The following is a 26449-nucleotide window of genomic DNA, read 5'->3' as shown; positions in this document are numbered from 1 at the left end:
CGCTGTGAGCATGGGCAACTCTCACGAGGAAGAGGTCCATGCCCTTCAATCAAAAAACATGACTCAAGGCAGAGCAACAGGCTTTCACAGTAGGGACTGAAAAGAGCTTGTCTTGAAGACTGATGACAGGTGACAAATTGTAAATATCTCAGTAACAGTAAACTTGCAATATATTTCAAGATGCTTTTTGTATGAAGCATATTAAGGAGACTTATGAACACAGCAATGAACTCCAATATCACAAACTAGTATTAAAGCAAAAGTACAACAAGAGCAGAATTGCTGCAACTCTTAACCCATAAAATTTTTACCCTTAACTGCAATCAGTTTCTTTGCTGTTTGCTGGAATCCTTTGGGCTTTTTCTAACTTTCTATTTTCATTATTCTTTTGATTAAAGTTAATAAGGATCTTTTCCCTCAAGGTTAAACCTGTCATTTATCTGGGACTGACTGTTACCCTTTGAATTCCTACTTACCCCCAGGGTAGTATGCAGAAAGACGTGCTATGGCTTGTTACCCTTTGAATTCCTACTTACCCCCAGGGTAGTATGCAGAAAGACGTGCTATGGCTAAATCAGATGATAGAATCCTCTGCACAACAATAGGGTTGGAAATTTTTCCTCCTTTTTTTTTATAGTGAACCCTGTAATGCATCATTGTTTCCAATAGTTCTTAACCCTTAAGGGATGGACTAAATATATATTAAACACATCCCCAGACCTGGCAAACTTTAAGGATGGCCAATTTAAGAAAAAAACACGTCAATGGAAAGAGGAAGATATGCAAATGAATATGGTGTAAAAAAAAAAATTCTAAAAATTTTTCCCTACTTTCCATGGGAAGCTGAAAGCAACTATTTACAACCCTGTGTGGGGTCTCTTGCAAGGCACACGTGAAAAATCAGTTTTTTTAAAGTACATACAAACCTGAGGTCCTTTACTTTAGGTAAGGAGAAGCTAGAAATGGCTGTTAAACCCTTGAACAAGGTGGTTAAGCAGTAACTACCGTTAAGTAGGTGGGAATACCTGCCTGCCCAGATGTAAACATTCCAGTTTGCCTTTCGGCCCAGGTCCAGATTAAGGGGTGGCATGAGGTGGGCATAATATTATGATGTAAAGGACCTCAGGTTTGTATAGTTAGGAAAAATACAATTTACTTTACAAAATTTGTGCTTTGTTCCTACATGATATACAAACCATCGGTCCTTTACATAAGGAAGACTCACTGGTTGGAGGGAGGAATCTGGTCGAAAGAGTGAGGAGGAGTACAGCGCCTCTAACATACTAATCGGAGTATAGGAACTGCAAGATCAAATGTTAGACATCTGGAACTTTTCGAATGAGTGAGGAATCGTAACCCATACGAAAACAGGCTGGGAAGAACCTAAAGGGTTGGAGGCAATAAGGCAAAGACGTGAAAATGGTTTTCCTTATTGCCAGGGTCTCCTTCCTCCCCTTGCTAGAGGAAGGAGAGGGATTGTTTCTATGATTCCAGAGAGAAAAATAGAATGGGTACTCAATGTGTAGACTTACCACATCAGATGCCAGTTCCAGCAAGTGTCGGTTCGAGTCCCATTCTCAGCCCAGAGGAAGAGAGTCACTCTCGGAATCCTTCTCACTTCCGGAACCATACACCTTAGGCGAGATGCTACCTGTCCTCTTAAAGCAGCCAGGTAAGAAAACACAGCTTGTTGAGCAGCCACCATAGGACCAAGGAAAAAAGGTTCCAAGGGCCTGTGGGCAAAGACCCAAAGGTAGAAGACATAAAAGTGGTCTAATGAGGCCATATCTTGCTTCCAGACTGACAGACTCTTCCGGAATGCGAGGAATGGACCAGGCCATTGACTTCATGAACTCTTGGGCCGAGTGTACATGTGTCGTCGTCACCAGCAGTAGAGTACATCCTTCAGATCGCCTCAAAGCCAGAAGAAAGACGTGTCCTTAAACACTTCTTCCTTGGGTGAGTCAGTAGTAGTGAAAAAGTCGACAACATCCAGGTTAGGGATACCGAACCTTTTCAGAAACTACCGCAGCACCCTAACAGGACAAATTAGCGATTGATCCAAGGAAGAGGAGATCAAGAAGGACTCGAACCTGGCAATAGATGCTGATGGATTCAGAGTCCACTACAACAACCAAGATAGAGTCGAGGCATTTATCTCCATCCCCTGTAGGTCCATGAAGATCATCCATCCTCTACGCCAAGGCCGGAGCAAGATCAGAAATGATCTTGAGAGCCAGATCTCTGTTTGACAACTCTCACAAAGGCGTGTGCGAAGCACGAGACAGAAACCCTAAATGAGAGTCACATGCCACCCAGGGACCTGAGGCCTCTGGGACGGCAAGACCAATAGAGGCTTCTCATCAGTAGCTAAATCTCGACTGAGGAGAAAAAGGCTACTTTCAGACAGAAGACTAGGACAGATAGGGCCAAAGTCTTTCACAACTGAATCAAAGAGAAGCAATCCTCGGCGGAGGAGATGAGGAAGTCAGCAACCTGCTGAAGAGCGGCTCTGACCAGAGAAAAAGTCCTGTCAATGACACCAATCAGCGAAGGCAGCACCAATCCCTGGGTACTGCTGCAGAGGATGATAGATATATCCAGCTGTCTCCGTTGCCGCTAGGTGAGAAGCCTATGCTTGCAAGAGAAGCCAGATAGTCTCTAGTCGTGAAGGCACAAGGATTGTACTGCCTGATGAACCACTTCACGTGTCGCTGACAAAGAAGGTCGGGTCAGGGAGGAACTCTTCTCAGTGCCTTGGAAGCAGAGCTAGCAGGTCGGGCAAAAGGCGAAGTCTTCCAGCATTCATCTAAGTTCGGGGTGAACAACACTTGCTGAACACCTTGCAAATTAGAGAGAAACGAAGAGAAGATGAAAACGTCGAGGTTGTCCTACCGTGTCAGAATGCATCACAGTAGCGCTCCGTGGGTCTGGTATGATTAAGCAGAAGACCTGCAGACTCCTGTTCAACCAGGAGGCGAAGAGAAGGATGATAGGGAGCCCTCAAGACGAGCAACCTCTCTGTGAAGAACTGAGTGAAAGGAACTCTGTGTGCCCATCACTCCATGCCAGAGGCTGAGCTTGTCTGCCAATACATCCCACTGCCTGGAATGTATCTGGCTGACAGCTCTACAGAGTGCAAAAAAATTCACTGGAGCGCCTGCAAAGTCAACCGAAGCAACAGGAGAGAAACGAGACCCTCTTGTTTGTTGACATACGCCACTACTGTTGCCTAACAACACCCCTCCTAGTATCTCAAAACACCGATCCTGAAACTCTTGGAGGGCCAAGAAACTGCCTTGAGTTACAGGATGTTGATGAGAAGGTACTTATAGTCTCAGTCGCATACCTCGAAGACAATGGTCCTACAGGTGTGCGCCTATTCCCCAGTCGGTGCATCCGAGTACAAAAGTATGTCTTGAGGAGAATATGCAGACATATCCAGAGGTTCCTGCCAATCAAGCACCAGCCTAAACCCTCCCTCATTCTTTGAGAGAGGAAAAGAATAAGAGCTGGAAGCTAAGTTAAGTATACCTTAGTTTTACCAGACCACTGAGCAGATCTCCTTCATTCTCCATAAAGAGAATCAAAGGCGGAGCTGCCCGAGGGGACAGCTTCTGCAGCGACGACAGGACACTGAAGATGACCAGCTCTAGCCGGGCTGGCTGTTCCCGAGGTCTGGAACATGTGAGAGGAGATGGAACGGAAGTTTGATGAAAGGTGGCCAAGACCCAGAGGAAATAGATACTTCTCCTGAAGGATATCCACTGCCAGGTCTCAGCTATGTTGCTGTCATATAGTCCAATGACTTGACAGTCATTCCTTCATCAGGGTTTCAGCAGGAGGAGAAAGCCGTTCAGAGCATTCTCCCCTCCTCTCCTCCCTATGCCCTCTTCCCGATGGAAAGAGGATTGAAAGAGACACACGTATGCGCACTTTCCCAAGAAGAGAATAAGGAAGGCTGGGTTCTCTGTGAGTGCCCTTGGAGCCTGAGACTTTTTAGAGGCTGAGGAAGGGCTAGGCTGCCATTGTCCGGAGGACAAGGCAGATGACCTGGCACGTTCCTTGACTACTGCAGTATCTACCTACTCTATGCAAAGAGGGAGGTAGGACCAAGTAAAGGTCCATTCCCGAGGGAATGTGATGACTCAGGATTCACTAGACTGGAGATCAGCATCAGGACAGCTCATGCTATGATGAAGCCCATCCATTAAGGATCAAAACAGGTGTACTGTGGTACCCGGACTATCCAGTTACCCACTTGCAAGACTTTAAACCCGACCAATTGTAGGCCCAGTTAAACTAGGTTAAGCCCTAGGCCCATTATTTTTCTCAAATCTATTTACTGTAATCAGGACAAGGCAAATGACATAATTCATATGACCGCATATATCCACGCTCTGACCCATATTCAGCAATTTTTTCCTCTCCAGCCTCCAAAATTGTAGCACCTTGCATAAAAGCTTTTTATTATTTCAACATGTGACAGACTGAAAATCACAGAAACAACATTGTACCAACACCTCCCTACCTGTAAACCCTAAGATGTTGCGAATTGGCATGTGAAAGGTGATCTGAGTAAATCTCAGTCATTTCTGGAAATAATTAAATGTTTTCATGCCTAGCACTTCCACAGAATACGGGTAGAAAGCAGGTAGAATGCAGTGTGAGGGCTCCCCCCCTACACCCCCCCCCAGCCAAGTAAGTCTGGTTAGGTAATATTCTCTCTGAAATGCCAAGGATACTACCCCAGTAGCCCTAAGTCCTCACTCTGCATTCGCTCCCAGAAGGCAATGTTAACCTCACCCATCTCAACAAAGGTACGCAATTCCTTTGCCGTTTCTCATAAGTCCGAATGATGCTGTATGAGGTTTTTGCCTATCATTGTTTTGGGGAAGCCTAGGCCAGGCCATGTTCCCATAAAAACTTTACACCCATTATTCTACTAAGTCATTATTTTCACTGTTAATCTATAGCCCAGGGACACGTAGAGCAAAACCCCCCTAAACCTAAGTGAAGGAACAGCATCCTAGTTCAAGGTTAGGTTAGGATAAATAATTGATGAAAGAGGCCTTGGTCTATAGGCCTAGGGCAGTTGGAACAAATGCAGAGTACGGGGTCTGGGCTGCTGTAGGCCAAGTAGACATTTTCGTAGTAACCATTTCATTGGGAATATGATCAAACTAGGCTTAGGCTACCTTTACATAACCTAACCTTGGACTCCTCGATGTTTAGCAGTGCACAAATTCCTTATCTACCCAACTTGACCGACCCTAGAATGTAGGCTTGACTAGGCCTAGACCTACTCAGCTTCCAGCTTAAGACTAGCCTAAGCTTGCTTAGGCTAAGAAAGGCAATCTTCTGTAATAACAGATTATTAGGTAGAACTAAGCAATAGGTCCGGATGGGGTATTACTTTGGAAATTAAGTTTTTCTATAGTATTTTCGTTGCTTATCAAGAATTTACTGTTATTTTTCGTCAGATGACTGTAATTAACCTCAGAACCTGGAATGCTATCACACATGCGCAGTGTTATGGGGAGCTTTTGGTAGAGTGGAGTTTCCTTCACCAAGGGGTCCAGGGGGCAGAGGCCCCCGACTGAGGAACACGGCCTGCTAGGTTAAGTCAGGTTAGGTTAGGGTATGTTAGGTTAGTATGATTCATTTTATAATAGGCTTCCTTAGCCAATCCCTTCTGGAACATATGGCTCCCTAATGACTTGCGCATGCCCGGAACCACTCCATAACAACAACATGGCAGTCTGGTCTTTCTCCCGTTTTCCCCCCACCCAAACCCCGCGTTCCCAAAGGGTCCCCAGCCACGTTGGGTAGATATGAGGTTATTAAGGCAAAACTTTACTTCAGTTGCGCGGCCTGATTCCCACCAGTCGTCGACCGGGACGGGCTCCTCATACATAAAAAGACATAACCTTTCCTATAAAGCTAGATCCTGATCCAACCAGATCTTACCTACCTAACCTAACTTAGGGCAACATGCCCTGACCTGGCTGGGGGCGCTGGACCCCCCCGAAAAGGCTGTAACCTGTCCCGGTCGACGACTGACGGAGATCAGGCCGCACAACTAAAGTTTTAACGTTAATAATTATTGACCAACAATAAACACTACCACCTCCTTCATCGGCAACACTAAAAATAGGCTATAAGAAAAATCAATTTCCAATTTACCCTGCTTGACCGACCCTAGAATGCAGGCTGGACTGTAATGCTTAACCTGATCAACAAGGCAAGCAGCAAATTAGAAGGTGTGTCAAAAAACCTATCCGAATCAAAAAGATGACCTCAGCTATCACCTGACCTGCCACAGCAACGTAGGAACCTTACCCTTCGGCAATCCCGTCTTTTAAACTAACGAATTCTATAAATATGCAGCAACATATTACCTATGCATCCTCACACAATTCAAACCGTGTATTCAGCTTTAAGTAAAAAAATCACAAAATAGTTACCTTAAACAAGGTAAAATTGACAGGGTTTCTTTGGAAAGAAAACTTGAATGCTTCTGTTTAGGGATTTCTTGACTTCAACTACACAGGGTTTTGTATTGTGGTCTCTGGGAAGTAGAAGACGAGAAAAATGTTGTTTCTCCACTTTTATTTTTCTTGTGTGTTTAAGGAAAGAGCGAGATGCTATATGAAAAATAAGTCCATTTGCGTGCACGCTTTGCCACTTCAGTAAGATACGGATATGATAAACACACATTTAAATTGATATATAACTTTAATCACACTATCACGTATTTTATATATGCACATGTACTACCACGGGGAAATGAAACAGCCAGCATTTCATATTGCCTGTGGTATCTATCTATCTATCTATCTATCTATAGATAGATAGATAGATAGATACCACAGGCAAAATGAAATGCTTTTATATAGGCCTATGCACATGTATTACCACGGGGAAATGAAACAGCCAGTATTTCATTTTGCCTGTGGTATCTATCTATCTATCTGTCTCTCTATCTATCTATCTATATATATATGTGTGTATGTATGTATTATATATACTGTGTATATATACATATATATATAAAAATATATATATATATATATATATATATATATATATATATATATATATATATATATATATATATATATATATATATATATTAGTTTCCTTTAAACGTGAGCATATGGCGCATCAGCTAGAATTGTCTCACAATGTATCCTATAAACCAGTGACTTATTGGTTTTGCCAGTGATATGCTTAAGCACTAAATGTGAATTGTTTATTGTCAGTCATTCAGGTTACCTCTTTATTTGAGTGACTCTTGTCCTAAGGGTCTTAATGACTTGCTCCAGCTATGCAGAATTGTGTACAATTTTATAATCTTATTTCTTTCGCTAAAGTTCAGAAGCTGAAACACTTTTTAAATGTTTTTAAAGTCTCCATACCATTGTTCACCATTATCGTACGGTAACCAGGGAGACGTAATACTGAAAGTTTTCCCTCTGTAAAAGACCACTTCATCTTCACTTTTATTCTGTCCGCTGGCCTACTAACCGATCACTGTTGCCTTACGTTTCCAAAAATCGAAGACGAAACAAATGACAGTGACAACGGAGAAACATGCAAAAGGCAATTTAATAAAAATAATAATAACGTTGGCACAATAAAATGATAACAAGCTTTATGATAAACGTTACAAGAAGACAGAGAACATGAACGTACAGTTAAAAAAAAAAACTGCAACGTCTGTTGATTCTTCAGTGTTAGTTTTTTTTCATTTAAATACTGTTCTTTAACTTTAAATATCGCAGCCTTTTAGTCTTTGTATCTTTAATTCAGTATCCTCATTTGCACTGAATCCTAATTTACGTTGTCAGAGACCCTCTTATCATCTCTAGACGAAACTCTTTCCCGGTGCCGGATTAAGCCAGTTTGCGGTCAGGTTGTTATGCAGAAGGTCTATAGGCTATTATCGCAAAATACGCACACATCAAAGTACATCTGCAACTTACAAATCGTATTCATATTTTTCGTTTCCTATAAAATCGAACTACATAACGAATATGTGATTGGTATTAATCACATGATTTGAGTGATAAAAGAAATTTGAAAAACCCAAAAATCCGTATGCTTATGAAGGTTACATCTCAAATATGACACGAGTATATCTTTTTGATGAGAGGAAATAACCTCTTCACCCAGAAGTTCATGCTAACTGAGAATTACTGAGAGAATTTTCAGTCTGTGTTAACCCATGGTACCCTATAGTTCATTTTTAACAGTTTTGAAAAAGTTTTCCCTGTCAGATTCAGAGGTGCAGACAAGAATTGTGGGGGAAGAGCTTAGCCAAATGAGACCAGGAAAATTGCTTAATTAAAAGTGAAAGTGGCAACAATTAATTACGAAAGACAGAAAGAAGACTCAACTATTTTACCACCCATTTTATCTGATAAGAATATTACTGTATAATGGTTTTGAAGAGGATAAATGATAGCCTTTCACCACATTTTATTGTTTTATAAACATAATAATGTTATGTGAACGTATAAAAGGGTTAAGATATCGTAACAATCCACATATCTATTAGCATTAGTTTGAATAAAAATTGGAGCTTCAAACCATGCAATTACTTTTCACCACATTATATACATTGTTGTGTAAGGTACAGAGATAGCATTTGCAAGGTTTTTCGAAAGCGTATCTAAAAACTGAGGAAATCAAGAGTGAAAATACACACACACATATATATTATTACATATACACTGTATATATACACATATGTGTATGCATATAATAAATAAATATATATATATACTATATATATATGTATACATATACTATATATATATATATATATATATATATATATATATATATATATATATATATATATATATATATATATATACATAAGAAGTCCAAACTCCAGTGGGGAGGCTCGATTTTGCATGAATTACACAACGTGCGCTAGTTTGATCTTACTCACCTGTAATTGGGGTTTCCTCACATTTTGATCATCAGTTTGGTTTAGGCTTTGTACCTATCCAAAACTGTAATGAAATCAAGAAATTAAGAGATAATGGCTATTACAAATGCGTATACATCTGGTAGAAGTAACTATATATATATATATATATATATATATATATATATATATATATATATATATATATATATATATATATATATATATATATATATATAATATATATATACCGTATATATATATATGTTTATATTTATGTATTTATGCTTATGATAAAGCTGACGCGTGATTTATATATCTCTCATTATCACCAAGAAGATTAAAGACTGGGTGCGAATCCCAACTGGTTTCGGCTTTGCATCCAGTCTTTATTTTTCCTGGTGTTAATTATATATATATATATATATATATATATATATATATATATATATATATATATATATATATATATATATATATATATGTGTGTGTGTGTGTGTGTGTGTGTGTGTGTGTGTGTGTGTGTGTATATGACTGTGAAATATTTTCTGTTAAAACAGAGTTCCATCAAATATAAGGAAGCCCGTAGAAACGCCAAAATGTGGAATATAAAGGCTATATTTCAGAGACCATACTGTCTCTCTCCTCAGGCAAATAGTGAATGAGAAAAAGTTACAGAAAAGCTCTTCATGCCAATGACATCCCGTTGAGGACTTTGGTTAAAGTTTGCACCTTCTACCAGTTTGTGGAGCTTCATTATAAGTGTCCAAAATTAACAGATACTTTCATGGATATTTGCTTAAACACTTAAATTTTCGGGATATATTTCAGTCTTCTACCTTGACCTTTGACTTTATTTGTCACTTGTGTCAATATATGCAAGTATTGCCGAAAAGAATAATGTTTCGTAATAAGGAAGTTTTATTATAGCATGATTGAAGTTCCTGGCTCAAAGAACTAGTTTTCACAACATTTGTGACAGTGTAAAGTTAGTCACACTTACAGAAAAACAAAGATTAAAGAAAACGTGTTAATAATAGGAACTTGTTTTATCATTCTTAGGATAAACAAAGTGCGATGAAGGGTTAACTTTGCTTAGTTTAAACTCCTAACGATATTAAAGATATCAAAAATATCATTATTTCCTGGAAAAAAAAAGTCACATCTAAAACACTAACCAGAAAATACGTTGCGATAATCAAGACCAACAAAGCCTCTCTTGAAATCCTCTTCCATTTTATCTAAATGCGCCAGCCCCAAGGACCATTAGGCCTACCGCTGATTTCATAATAGGAGTCATCAGCTTTATTAGCTTCTTATAACGAACGAAGAGGAACAAGTTTTCCTTACAGTTGTGATATTTATCTACGGCCCTTTGTAATAATATTCACGTTTGATTGCCGACAGGTTTCACGTGAATCATAGTCCATAAATCTAACAAGCCATTGCGTTATCGTAATTTTTTTCATTCGTTTTACTTATATAATGTACCATTTCTTCTCAAAATCATCACCGTTGCATTCTCTGTCAGGAGCGAAGAAAAGCGTCCCGATTTCCAGCTCTAGGCAAGATCGCGTCGATAAATCTCGTCTCATCTTTTTCCTGAAAAACAGCTGCCTCTACGCCTGCGTCTCTCAGCCTCTATTTGGTATTGCTGCAAGGAAAGTGAATGCAAGGGTTTAGTCAGTTATTCTGAAACATTGTGTTTGGCTTTAACGCCAGAACGTTACGGTCTTTCAATGCGAAATGTTAGTTAGTACTACGTAAGTAGATAGGTTGGTAGGTAGCCATTATTATATTTAATTCATATCAACGATACATAATTTTCACTTTATATAACATTTTATTAAAAACTTATATAAGCATTGCTATTTTAGCCATGAAATAAAGCATCATAATAATCTATATATAAAAAAAATCGTGCTCGTAGTATTCATTACATTAAAGAATCCTGTGTAAATCACTTATGAAAAGGCAGACTAAAATTCTCAGCCGAGTAAGAAAGTTTTGACATAAAATGAAGAAAAGCGAAAAAAATCGAAAATTGCCATCCAATAGTAAAGCAAAATCTCGCATTAAGGCTGTACACGCGAATGAAAGAAAAATTAGTTAAAATGCAGCTCTTGCAACAGAAATCTTGTAGTGAAATCTGATTACATAAAGCACACACGCACGCACATATCTATATATATATGTGTGTGTGTGTGTGTGTATGTTTCTGAAAGAACGCTAATTAACACGATTACCAAAACTTACAAACACACGTTTATATTTACCATCTAGAATTCATGGCATGCTGCTGTCGTCTTGGATATTTTCTTTTTATCCCTAAATGAAGTACGTGAGCAAAATCTTCCTCAAATATATATATATATATATATATATATATATATATATATATATATATATATATATATATATATATATATATATATATATATATATATATATATATAAACCTATATATATATATGTGTGTGTGTGTGTGTGTGTGTATGTAATATATAATTTATATATATATATATATATATATATATATATATATATATATATATACATATGTATATATGGCCCTAACTAAACGTCCTCAGGAAATGAACTGTGGCATTCCATTGCCATTTACAAACCTCATTATGGTTTTTAGCTGTGACGTCAGAATGTACATTTACAATGCAAATGCAACTTCTTTCTCGTATTCTTTAAACTAACTAAGCAGTAGGAGATTATATCTACTTAAGTATAAGCTACATACACCCTCTGAGAGCAGATATTGTAATGATGCAGAGGTGAACCACTCTGCCGTTTTCTATAGTACTTTCTGAGACCTTCTGCACAACCCACTGAATTATTCTTGATTTCATTTTCCATTTTCAATCTTAGGGGGCCTTTGACATTGTTAGCATATGCAGCGAACTTTCCATTAACGAATAATAAACCCAGATATTAAGGAATTTAGAAATCCTTGCCAGATACTATTCAATTTCAGAAGAAAAATCACTATCCACTCGACCATGCCATTATGAAATATGAGCAAGGCAGAAAGGGGAGAAAAACTTGAAATAAAATGAGGTAATCAGAGCATAATGCAGAATTAAGTGTGAACACCCTTTAAGAAAGAAGTCTTAGTGTATTCACTTACCATGTTGATAACGCAAGACAAGAGTATCGTACGCCTGTGTATGTCAAACACTCTGGGGAAGGTGACGATCAAGTACTTATCGTTATCGGTTATAATGCTGCCCGTGTCATGAGGCGACGACAACGGTTTCACCTGAAAAGTAGCACCAAATATCAGTTGTAATATCTCTCTCTCTATCTCTCTTATTCTTCAAAATGTCTGGAGTTTTTTATTGTTATTAATGTCCAGGTTTTAAGATCAACAACTCTATTGCCGCCCTTATAATTTGGAAAGATCCTTTCTTTGAAGTTTCTATTTCTAAACCACATTTCCGTTTTTAGCAGTTACGCCAAAATGAACGGCAACGTAAATTCAGATTTTTCTTGTATCTTTTTCTTTATGATTATATGGATTTCACTCCAATTACCTTGCAGTTTTTGCTGTATTAGTTACACCGATTGCCTAAAGAAATTATGAATAATTTGTGAGCTGTAGTTGTTCATAGTAATGTTCTTTTAACTTTATGGTTGTAATTGCAACCCCGTGGCCTTGATAACCCCACAGATTTAACCTCTGTCCCAAGAAGACGTAATATATCTATTACTGAATTTATCTCAAAAGTTTTGTTACTCATTCAGAAAATCTAATAATATCGTTTTGAGAATCATCACAAAATTCTGTGCCTAATACAGGGTGCTCAGTGTTTTTCCATTTTAATTGGCAGTTTTGAGTTCTAATGGTTTACAATTCAGTCTGCTTCGTTTAAATTCCTTTTCTGATGTCCATTACATATCATGTTCTTATTGAACCGTTGTAATTTTTAGGACATATGATTTAATATTCCAGCCACTTGTGATGTTATTACTTCCAACTCTTGAACAGTACCAATTATTCTCAGAACCTTAATTTTCAAAACTCTAACAATTTAACCTTTCACTGCATCTCGAGATATCTCAGAAATTCTCGTTCGCTTCCCTCTTTTCCAAGTTCCATACCTCAAAGATCTTTTCCGCCATAAATAAAATTTAGATTTTATCTAATAGCCTCACAAGTTCAGCTCTGATTACCTCATAAGACCTCCGGGAACACGAACAAAATCCGCAATCGTTTTTGATCTTCTTGACTGAGCAGAAACTATCGCCGGAATTTGTCTTCAGAAAGAATACGGTGTTGATGTCTCCTTCCATTATTCCAAGGTAAGTATCTGGATAAAACTTCACAAATCCTTCCTGTGGATGAACATGATATTAAACACTTTATGTAAAATTCAACTGGACAGAAGATCAGTTATTAGAGAATGCCATAATTTTAAAGTAAAAAGTAACCGTTACCAGCTTACCAAATGGTAGTGGGCGGTTCTGCTTCTTGAAAATAATGAATTCATGCGACTTAAATATTATAGATTGCATAAACAAAGCTGCTATCAGAGGTATCCTGTTGTATAATACACTTAAACTTTATTAGAGAAATATGCATTATTTTATTGCATAATTGCTTCTGTATCTTTCGAGACAGGATTATTTATAAAGTAACAGTTTATTTTCTTATTTTGGAAATTAAAAAAAAAATCGACAAATAGAACTGAGGGAGAAGCAGGGCCAGTGGCTGCACGAGAAATGACGTATGCTCTCTTCCTTGAAAAAACCTTGAAAATAAATGACAGCGTGAGGCAGAGTCAATACTTATCTAACGAGAACCTTTAACTTTTCAAGCTCTCGGCTTCTGACCTTAACGTCTTTACATCTTGATCGATATCGAAAAATACCAGCAGCATCATTTTGAGATATGAAACATTTTGAGATTCGCAGTTCTTTCTACGTGAACTGAAGAACAGCAGTGGAACAGAAAATTATTATGCACTACTTTTTGAAAACTGGTATGATTTCGATATGTATCAATAAATTTGTTAGATCAGATTTCAAGTTTTGTTTTATTCTAATCATTTACTTGCAATACTGCAGTGGCAATTTAAATTTTAACTTTTTGAACCATTTACCAAATCACAAAATTTTAGTCTTGCCCCCAAAAACTCTTTTTCATAAAATTCAACAAATCACCTGGTTATAACTCCTCTGATGAACTACATCGTTCACCTATAAGATTTTAAGCTGTCGTCACCAGAGGCCCAGTTTCACCCGTTTCTCTAATGTCGATTCTGGTCAAGAACGCCAGTTCTTGAATGAGACAGAAAACGCACAAATTTCTTACTTTACCGTTCTTTTGTGAATGAATCATTTGCAGTGTACAGTACTACCTTTCCCTAATACCTGACAAATGTTTTCTTTTTATCTTCGTTTTTATCTTTAGATGAAAAAGACAAAGTTGTGTGTTTGTCCATGGAGACAAAAATAGGTGTCTGGAGTGTTACCTTCATACGGATTAGACTTATGAAATTTAGGTTGTCAAGCAAAGTACTGGGGCACTTTCGGTCACTGAGGTCTGAAAGCAGAGAAAAGAGGGTGTTGGAGTGGTTGGACAGCAAAAGAACGATATCTAGAAAATGAAAATTTTGGGGTACAAAGCTCTAAAGGTGGAACTGGGAGAAAACTCCACAGTTGCACTTAGAATTTAATAGTTAGAGGTGTTAGACAGCAAGACTGAAGAAAGCCAGCGGAAATGGAGGTAAAGTAATGGGCTAAAAGCTAGATGCAGGTAGGGGCCGAAAAGACTGTAAACACCCCAGTAGGAATGTGCGATCTCGGAGACAGTGCTTAAAGAAATAGGTAAGTAGAAATAAGTAGAAAATACAATGAACAGAATCAGAAAAAGTAAAACCTTTTAACGTAAGAAATCAGGAGAGTTAGAACCAATAAACGTCATAAAATACGCATGCATGACAGGACTTACTACATAAGAAACACCTCTGCAGAACCTCTGCCCGTAAGTTTCTATGTGAATCAGAGGTTGGTACATGGTCGTGGTGACTTTGAAGTTCATCTCATCCTCTTCGACTCCACAGCACTTATCTTCGACGGGAACCGATACCATGAGGATAGGCGTTCGTTCCATGTCTCGAATGACGTAGCAGCTGTCTGGAAAAGAGGATTAAAAGAATAAGCAGTCGAATGGAATAATAACCGACTGAAAAAAAGAAAAAAGGAGCTTTCAGTAGAGAATACAAATTTGGCAGTGAATGACCTCTTTACCTCTTTAAACAGTCTTGCATGACTTTTACTACAGGTTTGGATCTGAATCATTTGCATCGCGTGATTGGCGACACGGTTCTTGATAGAAGCAAAGAGTGAATATTTATGTAAAGCTTCGTGTTGATGTATTCCGTCTGCTTCTATAATTCACTGCACTGAATGTTTGCTTTCGCGACGATCTATTTGAATGTGATCGTGATGCACTAAAAGCTGCGCACATATTACTATATGTAATTCATCTAGCCTCTGTCTTCTTTCAACAAATTGGGTGTCGGTGCTTCGTTTTATTGCACCAAGTTCTTTACTTCATCCCATTTATTATGGAGTTAGGTTGGATAGAGCATAACGTTATTGTGAAAACCAATGAAAGTTGTAGTGGCTCCGTCTCTCGTGTGATAAGAGAAAATCGTTAGGTGACACGAGGGATTATCTACCTGCATATGGTTGCACAGGGACATGGGCATATGTTTAATATGACCATGTCCCTCTCACCCACCACTCTCCCCCGCCCATCCCTTCTAACATGAAAATAGAGTATCATGCACACACGCCTATGCGCGGCGTACACAATGCAAAGAAAAACGAGAGAATTATTTATGCATCCTAATAACCTCGGCTAGACTGATCCACTTAGCCTCCGGAATGTCCAAGTACCTTTCCAAAACAAATAAGAAAAGCGTATACGATATAAGGATTAAAATAGCGGTAGATAAGCTGTTCACTTCGAACTGTTCCATTCTACTCTTTAGTTTCCTATTTTCGTTACGTAACTTCCGGCAGCAAAGGAGATACAAAGTACGAATTTTGATGCAACAAATAATCAAGTGGTCTAGTATTAAGATCAAGGAAAGCCATCCCGAAAATCCCTCTCTGATGGGACTGCATCAGTTCAAGTAACAGATGATCTAAATGTACATTATTTTGTGAACAATCATAATTTTAATACACAAGTAAATATAATGTTCTAAAAAGGTATGGAAAAGAAAAAAAAAATTCCTTAATAATATCAACAAGAACGAAAAGTTTGAAAGTCATTTAAAAAAATTAGGAAGAAAGAAAAGGATAAAACAGCAGGATCCAGCTAGAAACGACGAAAACAGAAGAAAAAACTGTAATTCCTCTAGTCAAAACTAACCTACTCGAATGCTGACGGATACAGCCGGTACTGTAGCGAGGCGCTCAAGTGCATTAAGAGCCCATTGGTTGGCCAGCACTGATACTGAGCGAGGTACTCCAAATGGTACCCGAGGCCGAGATGCATTGGTTGGTCCGCGGATAGCGGAAGTTTTCTGAAAATGGAGAGAAAAACAGTTGCTTATTAGTATTGTGGCAAACTTTTCGACTTATGGTCCCATTACCCACATGTCCATTTCGGTATCTCTAGACTATCCTATAGTTAGGCATCATATTATACGAAATGATGAAGGAGTTCATTAATTATTTCTCTTAGTGCACAATGAAATAATAGCCATTAAATAAAAACTAGTACCCGAGGCCGAGATACATTGGTTGGTCCGCGGATAGCGGAAGTTTTCTGAAAATGGAGAGAAAAACAGTTGCTTATTAGTATTGTGGTAAACTTTTCGACTTATGGTCCCATTACCCACATGTCCATTTCGGTATCTCTATCTAGGCTATCCTATAGTTAGGCATCATACTACACGAAATGATAAAGGAGTTCATTAATTATTTCTCTTAGTGCACAGTGAAATAATAGCCATTAAATAAAAACAATGACGTAAAAGTGAATGTTTTTCAGTGAAGATGAGTTAGCTAGCCTGCCTCTCTTCAACCGAATTCTGAGCTCATAATAATCTTGGATGGGCGTGAAGTGCATCAGACCCAGTTTTGAACCTTGCGTCTGGTAGAGATGTTACATTTATTTCTAAGCCCACAGGAATCCCTATGAGATGAACCACTTTCAGGCGTCGTTCCCAGCTTCTTCTGTGATTAATATAATGCTTATCTTCAAAATCTCTCCATCAGTGTCAGTCCAAGAACATCTGTTAAACTCTGACCGAAATTAATATCTAATTTTGACTAAGCGGCTTTTATTTCCTATGGGAAAGTCCATTTCTCACATTTTTTTTTTTCTTTTTGCATTCCTGTACTTTGCAAACACATTGGGCACTAGTGATTGTGCATGATACTTTTCAAGAAGAGCCAAACTTACTACATCGATCAAGTCCTAAAGAGATTACGGGAAATTTGAACTCGTGCAAAATAATAAAAAAAAAAATGTGAGCATTTTTTCTACCAAAGGAAGGACTCGCAAAAGACCCTCATATGAATAAGACTCACACACATATGCTTCACCTTTTTCTCATAAAATCCCCGTAAGCAACAATATTAGTCGCACTGTAATAGTCCCAGACAGACTTACAAATGGATCTTCTATAACTCCACATCGGGTATTGATCTCAAGTGAAAGTATTTCTCGAAAAACGGAAAATCGCTTGCCACACGCGTACCGGTATTTGCTTGACATTACGTTCGTTTTTATTAAGAGTAAGCTCAGGCGTTGGAATTTACGAGCTGTGTAGTGAGGTTGTATTAACTTGCACATTGTTTAATAAAACCTCAGAGCTCTGTAAATCTGTAGGCCGGAATGAAGTCGTTATTTTGGAGGAAGGTTTCATCAAAGAAACAATAAAAATATATACATTTAAAGGTAAAATTTATACGTAAACTTTAAAATGATACATTTATTTTGGTGAAAAGTTTGACCAATGAAAAAATCTTTACACAGGTGGTAACAGAAGGCAAGAGTGGTGTGAATTTTATTGTACTATGCAGTGACCTCATGAAAATTGGAATAATGTAACAGTTGTGTTATAGCATGATGTATAAACTGGCAATTCCTGATGACCAATGATTTATTAATGTTATTTCGATCGACGTATGGATCAGATTTGCTGCCAACGTATGCACGAGCTTATCGTATACTATACGTTGCAACATAACCTCATCTACCGAATGGAAAAGACGAGTTTCCTTCTTCTTCTTGCTTTTGCAGAAGAGTATAAGAACTCCACAAATTGGGAAGGGACGAGAGGAAACGGGACAACAGATCAATAACTTGTTTTACGTTTTCTCCTGCTTCTAGTTTCCCCTGATTAGTAAAGCTCTCCATTTAGAAGGCTGGTTTAAGTTTACTTTACAGTTAAGCCAACTTTTCTTCTTCATTTAACCTTTTCGTGTTTCCCTCGGGTTTAGGACAGAAAAGGGTATTTTATTGCTCGAGGATTACTTACATAAATTGGAGAAGTATTTTCACATTATGTTGAGCGCAGAGTCCAACCGGACTGTCAGCTACATAAAATACCATTTTCTAGCCAAAACCCGAGGGAAACACGAAAAGGTCAAATGAAGATAAAAAGGTGGCTTAACTGTAAAGTAAACTTAAACCAGCCTTCTAAATGGAGAGCTTTACGAATCAGGGAAAACTAGAAGCAGAAGAAAACGTAAAATAAGTTATTGATCTGTTGTCCCGTTTCCTCTCGTTCCTTCCCAATTTGTGGAGTTCTGATACTCTTTTACAAAAGCAAGAAGAAGAAGGAAACTCGTCTTTTCCCTTCGGTAGATGAGGTTATTTTGCAACATGATATACGACTAGCTCGTGCATACGCTGGCAGCAAATCTGATCCATACCTCGATCGAAATAACATTAATAAACCATTGGTCACCAGGAATTACCAATTTATACATCATGCTATAACACAAATGTTACATTATTCCAATTTTCATGAGGTCACTGCATAGAACAATAAAATTCACACCATTCTTGCCTTTTGTTCAACCTGTGTAAAGTTCTGGTAAAATTTCTTTTTGAATTGGTAAAGTTTTCCACCAAAATAAATGTATAATTTTAAAGTTTACGAATGAATCTTACCTTTAAATACATATATTTTTTATATATACACACACACACACACACACACACACACACACACACACACACATATATATATATATATATATATATATATATATATATATATATATATATATATATATATATGTGTGTGTGTGTGTGTGTGTGTGTGTGTGTGTATGTGAGATGAGTAAGGTACAGTGTAGCCTACATGTTTAAATTATTAACGGAATGAAGACGTAGTACTAACACATTTAATTCTTGTGTCTGCTTATGCAAACATGACTTTCATCGTGTGGATCTTTACCGTATATGCTCTCATACTCATGATTCTTAAATGCCGTAAAACCAGCGTCCATAATATGCAACTTACGAAGACAAAGAAAGCCTCTCTGCCTAATGGCATCTCAAGGGTTTCTTAGAAATCTCCCGTAACCGTCACCTCTTCCAGAATACAAAGTACTTGCCAATTACCTACTATTTTTTTTTATAGTAGGCTGCTCGCCCTCTCGCATGAAATGTTCGTTCTCTAATCTCAAACAAACATGCGGTTGCACTTTCTCCTTCTCCTGTTGAGATACTTGAAAATACTTTCTACTAACTTTCTCTAAACATTTGGAATATTGTAACATTTCTTCGACTATCAATTTCCAATCTTCCATTCCATCTAATTTATATAATCCCATATAACCCCAACCTTTTGGAAATTCAGGGGAATCTTCTGTTGAGTTTTTTTTTTCTGGTTCTGATGTAAGCTCCAGTTTACCAGATTTTCTGCCCATGTCTTCTATTGACTTTTTGTTTCGGAAGTGACGCTCTGTTTCTCAGGTAAGCTGAAGGTGTTGCTATCTATCCTCCTTTTTCCCGTTTCTAGCGCTTTTCTTAAGAATCTTTCCTCTTTACCTTTTACTTCTTTTTGTTTTTTTTCAAATGGACTCCTCTTAGTCCATCTGGGCCCATTCCCTAAAATGTAGGCGATTCTACTCCCTACAAATTGTCTTCTCTTTTCAACTCTCCTCTACAACTAGTTCTAAGTGTAGCTTAATACTGATATATACCATCAATATTATTTTTACAGAGCTATTAAAAAATGTATAAAGATCTGTTTAAAGCTATCAAGAGAAATTAACTTCCCAAGCCCCTCATGTTTCCGTCTACAGTTCAAGACTTTGAAAACTCAACTCAGCTTACTACTTATCAGAACAGGTAATCAGAAATAAGTGACATTTCTCCAAACTATTACAAGCGAGAAAGCTGACAAAACTACTGTAAGAATTTAGTTTGCCTTTTAATTGGCCTCTTAGTAGCTTTTTAAGATCTGTAAGGACCGTTGTCTTTCCTCTCATCAGTTACATAGTGCCTGCTGCCAGCTCAGACTTATTACACCTTTAACTCTATCGAAGTCCCTTTTTCAGGACTTGGTTGCCGACACTGCTTCTAACAAGTTCAAGGCCGTTACTTATTGCATGTAACTGTCAGACTTCTAGTCATTCCACAGACATTAAGAAAAGACTTTGAATTTACTACTTCACCAAACAGATAACTCCTCCCTCTTGCTCACACTAAGGTAATTGGAATCTCAGTTTCCCTAAATGTCTCCAGGACGTTATAATCTACACCAGCCGTTTTTACATTCACCTTATTTCTTTAAAATTTACCAAAAACTACCGTTTCTTCTCGATGGCCTCAACATGGAAAATAGATGAGCATGCAAGAGCGTGCGTTCATTCAGATACTACCAAACATGAAGTATGCATGCCAATTTACTCATTTACACATTGATTCAGAGTTATTATGGTGGTACGGCTTTTCAAACATTAATTTGTCTTTCTATTCACGTCTTTCTCTCGTTCCTGTGTTATGCTGATTAGTTTAGTCACGTGTACAAGCACAACTTACAGCAAGTAATTGCGTCTCAATACAATGCCTTAACTGCTATTAACTCCCTGCTGGCACTCTTTATATTCTTTTTGGGAAGTAGATTTTATGTTGAAAACAATCATGTCATATATTTTACAGACAGAAGTTCTTTTTCTCTTTATTTATTTACTGGCCTTGTAGCCAAAGAAAAATTATAACAATCTCGCGTAAATTTCGTGGAATTATTACATAATAGTTCTAAAACTACCATTAACAGAAGAACATGTCACTTATATGCAGTATATATATATATATATATATATATATATATATATATATATATATATATATATATATATATATGTATATGTTTGTGTGTGTGTACATTTACATATGTACACAGTATATATATATATATATATATATATATATATATATATATATATATATATATATATATATATATATATATATATATATATATATATATATATATATACTGTATATACATACATATAATTTCAACTCTAAGACTTTCCCGCAAGAGCAACCTAGGGGGTGGCTCCTGAGAAAGGAAACACAATGATCCCCGCCACATTCATACTTAAACTGATGAATCATTGATGAGCCTCCCATGCAGGAAGCTTCCGCTAAATAAGCTGCTTTATACACCACTGAAAGCCAATCAGTATCACGTCGAATCCTAACATACAATGCATCATTCACCTGTATCTTGTTAGCTGAATGTTGAGGCTCCATCTTTTCAAAACCTCTTTGAGGCTATCTGTCTCACCCATTCTATATTTACCTCTCCTTCTTCCCATTAAAACTTCCGAACTGTATACTCTTTTCACCAACTTGTCACCCTCTATTCTTCCCACACGGCCGACACATTTCTGAACACTGCGGTCTGTCGTTTCACTTTTACCTTCCAGCTTTTTATCACACGTTACCTATTTCCATATTTCTTTTCTTTTCTGATCTCCTTATGCCTAGAATATTACATTTGTTATTCGTCTCTGCAGCTTCCATCTTTTTTTCTTCCATTCCACTTTAACATCACCACCTCACTTCCACGGAGGCGAGTTGGTTAAACACTCCTTTCTTACTTTCCAACCTTGGCTTCCGTAGACACTCCAAGATTTTGCACTCATCGTGATACCTCCTGCATTCACCTCTTTTGTAGCTCACCTCCTCTGTTTTCTTATCATCGTTCAGACTATTTTCTTCCATGTACATATATACATATATATATATTATTTATATTATATATACAGTATATACATTATATACACATATAATATGTATATTATATATACAGTATATATATATATATATATATATATATATATATATATATATATATATATATATATATATATGCTTAAAAATCACAGTAGATGAACGTGGCTTCATTGTATAAGCGAATCCCATAGGAAAATGACAGGCAGAAGTTCAGATGCAAGCGCTTTCACGTTTATTAAACGCATCGTCTGGGCACAAATGAGGCACAGAAGAAAGGAAGGTTACAAAGTAAACAAAAAGAACAAGAATACCAGATGGTCAATTGTCAAAGGGTAATAAACAGAAAGATAATCCAGGATAATCCGAGATCAAGTAGTCACAAACTAAAACATAGGCCTAACTACAAGAGATACGAAAGTTTAGCCACACAAAATCCAAAAACATGAATAAAATTGAATACCAGATGGTTAATTGCCATGGGGTAATAAACAAAAGGGTAACCCAGGAAAATCCGGGATCACGCCGTCAAAAACTAGAACCAGATACTTAACATAAGATGATGCGGAATCTTACCCATTCAAATTACAGAAACATGTATAAAACTGAATATTAATTTTGCTAATATTTATCAACAACTTTTCAAATTTTGCTTATATTTATCAACAACTTTTTTAATTATGAAGACATCAAGTTTAAACAAACCAAGACTTTCATTACTTGACTTGATAAAACAAGATTCGATGATATTCCTTTTAACTGTCGTTGCACGGGACTAGAGACCTTGCTTCACTCTAGTTAATAGGATGATCTGAATCTCTCACATGTACGAATAATGCATTCGATATTTGGCCAGTTCTCACAGAATATTGATGCTGTTGATTCGTTGTGAAAGTGATTTTCCAGTTTGTCCATAATATATTTTATCACATTTTTTACAAGAAATTTCATAGATGCATCCAGAAACATTTCTAGGAGAATTTTCTATTACTAAATTCTTAACATTAAAATTACTGAAAACAACATTTATGTTGGAAAGCTTTAAAGTTCTAGGAATTTGTAAAAACTTTTCATCAAATGGTAATTTGAGAATATTATGCTTGCTGAATTCAAGTTTGTTATTAGTTAAATAAAATGTTTTCCTGGCTCTTTTTCATGCTACATCTACAAAGGCCCTTGGGTATTTAAGTTTCAAAGCAACAACGTAAATAGCTTTATTACCCCTTGGCAAATAACCATCTAGTATTCAATTTTATTCATGTTTTTAGATTTTGTATGGCTAAACTTTCGTATATCTTGTAGTTAGGCTTATGTTTTAGTTTGTGACTACTTGATCCCGGATTATCCTGGATTATCTTTCTGTTTATTACCCTTTGACAATTGACCATCTTGTATTCTTGTTCTTTTTGCTTACTTTCTAACCTTCCTTTCAACTGTGTCTCATTTGTGCCCAGACGATGCGTTAATAAACGTGAAAGCGCTTGGTACTGAACTTCTGCCTGTCATTTTCCTGTGGATTGCTTATATATATATATATATATATATATATATATATATATATATATATATATATATATATATATATGTATATATATACATATATATATATATATATATATATATATATATATATATATATATATATATAATTCAACAACGAAAATTTATCCAAGTATTTATTGTTTCAGATATCACTCAAGATTACCCGTGGTTCCGTTACTTACCGCCATATTGGATTGAGGAGTAAACATATTAAATAGAAGCTGTAAAACAGATGTTCTCTGATGTTCGTCGGGAGGCTGGTTATCGTTATCAGTCACCTTCTTCTTCTTAGGTATTATCCTAATTTAGGGAGACAAAACGAGAAACACGGGTAAATAAATGGATGTATACTGAATTTGCTATCCAAACCTCCTGCTGCTATAATTAACAAGCTTTTCTATGATATTAATCGCTAAAAGATACAGGGCAACGGACTATAAGGTCTCAGAGATTCTGCCAAACTTGGGTTTCATAAAAGAGCTCAGGCAAAGGCTGCGTCCGTTTGTGATTTAACTTTATGGGCTTTATATCGACAGAATTATTGACGAGTCTTAGTACGATGTCTCCTGGAGTAGAAAAGTAAGCAAGTTTTTTCTTGTTCACCTTAATAATAATAATAATAATAATAATAATAATAATAATAATAATAATAATAATAATAATAACCAGAGTTTTTGTGGAAGACCACACATCTCCCCATTACTAAAGGCTTCTCTGTAAGGTCTTCAGAGACAGAAGCGCCGTAGTGGGGTAGTGCCGTCAGGGAACCTTACGTGGTGCACTGTAGGCATTACCTAAAGGTCTTTGCGGCGTCCCTTCGACCTCTAGCTGCAACCTTTTTCATTCCTTTTACTGTACCTCCGTTCAAATATTCTTTCTTCCATCTGACTTTCCACCCCCTCTAACGATTGTTTCATTGTGCAACTGTGAGGTTTTCCTCCTGTTGCACCTTTCAAACCTCCTTACTTTCAATTTCCCTTCCAGCGTTAAATGACCTCATAGGCCCCAGCGATTGGCCATTGGCCTAAATTCTATATTCAATCAATCAATAAGAGAGAGAAAATGAACTTTAGAAAGAATGACGAGAGCGAAGCAGACCTCATAGCCCATTTTAGTTTTAACGGTGCCTTGGAAGGTGTTGGTTTAAAGGTATCCAAGGCTTCTTTCATTTTGCCTTTGTTCGGTGGGCGACCAATAATAGTATATTGTTCTAGTCTTATTATCTAAAGCGATAGTATTAAGTTGTGAGATTATTAAGAAAACTGCTAACTGTAAAATATATCCGGTTCAGAATTAGCATTTCGACAGATTTTTTAAAAATAAAAAACAGAAACTTCTACGCGCATGTGCCCGAATCTTTTAGCATTATCTCGAGAGAGAGAGAGATGCAAAATTCTTCAAAAAAGGCGGTTTTGACGTATCACTCATCTTTATATGTAGCTTGTACTAAGTTAACCATAAAACAAAACACACTCACCTGTGATTAATTTGGCAAAAGAACCCAGCAGACGAAATAAGAAACTATTTATGGTTTTATACAAGAACTCCAGCACCATTGCCATGGTACAGCGTATAGTAGCGCGACATAGTTTCACAAAGAACGGAACTGTACTGACGTGATCAGTCTAGTGAAAGCAAGGGAGTATTTATCTGGGAGCTATGACAACAGAAAACAGCTGTCTGCGCACGCAAACACGTTTAGAATTTCATGGCGATTTTTGCGCTGAGTCGTTTGATTCGACGGCTCAATACAGGTGCGATGAATAACACATAAAGGACGGTATCTGAAACAACTAGAGTGTGATGCAGGGTATGTGTACGTTGTGTGAGTGCGCGGGGGTTGCTGCACGTATTGCATGTACGTCATACACTCGCTCACATTTAACTATGCATATTCTGCCACTAACATTCCACTATATTCACACGTCAAAAAGGGGAATTTCTATGCACTATTATGATAAACCCGATTCTGATCATTCAGAACAATTTCGGAGATATAAAGTTAAGATAAGATGAGAAAGCGCTTAACGCTTCGAATGTTAAGTGAATGAATCCCGAATATAGGGTTGACCGGAGGACTCCTACAAATAAATCAAGGTAAAAATACTCGTCTGACTTCAGATAGTTACAGGATCTTCATTCAAATATACTTTCAAACACCAGGGCTGAAAGATAGCGAAGAGTTATTCGAAATTAGGAGCGAATGTCAGATGGTGCCTGCAGAATAGAAAGAAGTGATGATAAGAAGTTGGGTTTCTTTCCCGGGATCTCGAGATCCCGGCCATATTTAGCCCAGTTTTGTTTCCCGGATTTGGTTTCAAATCACGGGATTTTCACTTTGATATTTTTTGTATAATTTACATTAGAATTTGCCAACTGTACAGCCATCCTCTGGTCGGATATCTTTAGACACAAAATGATGCTAACCGACAAACTTCAGGCAGCAATAGAGCAGGAAATAATTCAGTTTATTTGAGGCAACGGGAGAGAGGACACATAATTTGTAGAAGATATTTCAGGCCCTCCACTCTGTGCCACCAACTTCAATTGAAGCTGAAAAGGCTTTCTCAGCTGCTGGGATTTTCATTACCAAACTAAAAACAAGGCTGACAGACAAAAGTGTTGACTGCTTATGCTTCCTGAAAAGTTATTTCGTGAACAACAGAGCCTGAATTCACCAAAAGATAAGACAATCGTAAGGCCTATTATGCTCATTGTAGGGCTAG

General features: G+C 37.2%; 2 protein-coding genes across 5 annotated transcripts in view; both read right to left on the bottom strand.

Moving 5' to 3' along the window:
• LOC136848625 (uncharacterized) overlaps positions 1-6783 on the bottom strand; it is a 65352-nt gene extending 58569 nt beyond the window's left edge. Inside the window, exon 1 of one of the 4 annotated variants that reach the window (XM_067121021.1) lies at positions 6468-6783. The gene's annotated coding sequence lies outside the window, so the exon portion shown is untranslated. Of the gene's footprint in view, positions 1-5974; positions 6125-6186; positions 6330-6401; positions 6421-6467 lie in introns of those variants that run through there. The other 3 variants (XM_067121024.1, XM_067121023.1, XM_067121022.1) reach the window with 3 other exon arrangements.
• Positions 6784-9981: 3198 nt separating this feature from the next.
• Positions 9982-25336, bottom strand: LOC136848432 (uncharacterized). The gene is made up of 7 exons (XM_067120720.1): positions 25201-25336; positions 23906-24023; positions 16341-16494; positions 14907-15091; positions 13127-13288; positions 12081-12212; positions 9982-10595 (listed from the first exon to the last, which is right to left on the bottom strand). The coding sequence occupies exons 2-7, from the start codon at positions 23930-23932 to the stop codon at positions 10533-10535; spliced, it is 723 nt and encodes a 240-aa protein (XP_066976821.1). The 5' UTR covers positions 23933-24023; positions 25201-25336; the 3' UTR covers positions 9982-10532.
• Positions 25337-26449: the final 1113 nt, after the last annotated feature.

This window comes from Macrobrachium rosenbergii, chromosome 19 (assembly GCF_040412425.1).
Source record: "Macrobrachium rosenbergii isolate ZJJX-2024 chromosome 19, ASM4041242v1, whole genome shotgun sequence".
Taxonomy (NCBI): Eukaryota; Metazoa; Arthropoda; class Malacostraca; order Decapoda; family Palaemonidae; genus Macrobrachium; species Macrobrachium rosenbergii.
This window is presented reverse-complemented; position numbering and strand designations above follow the sequence as displayed.

What these genes read in the sequence shown, in the direction of transcription:
- LOC136848432 (XM_067120720.1), bottom strand. Translation starts at nt 23,932, where the DNA reads ATGTTTACTCCTCAATCCAATATGGCG. An exon ending in GCAGAGGTGTTTCTTATGTA is followed by an intron (nt 13,289 to 14,906) that starts GTAAGTCCTGTC and finishes GTTCATCCACAG; the next exon opens with GAAGGATTTGTGAAGTTTTA. An exon ending in TGTCTTGCGTTATCAACATG is followed by an intron (nt 10,596 to 12,080) that starts GTAAGTGAATAC and finishes CTTTCCTTGCAG; the next exon opens with CAATACCAAATAGAGGCTGA.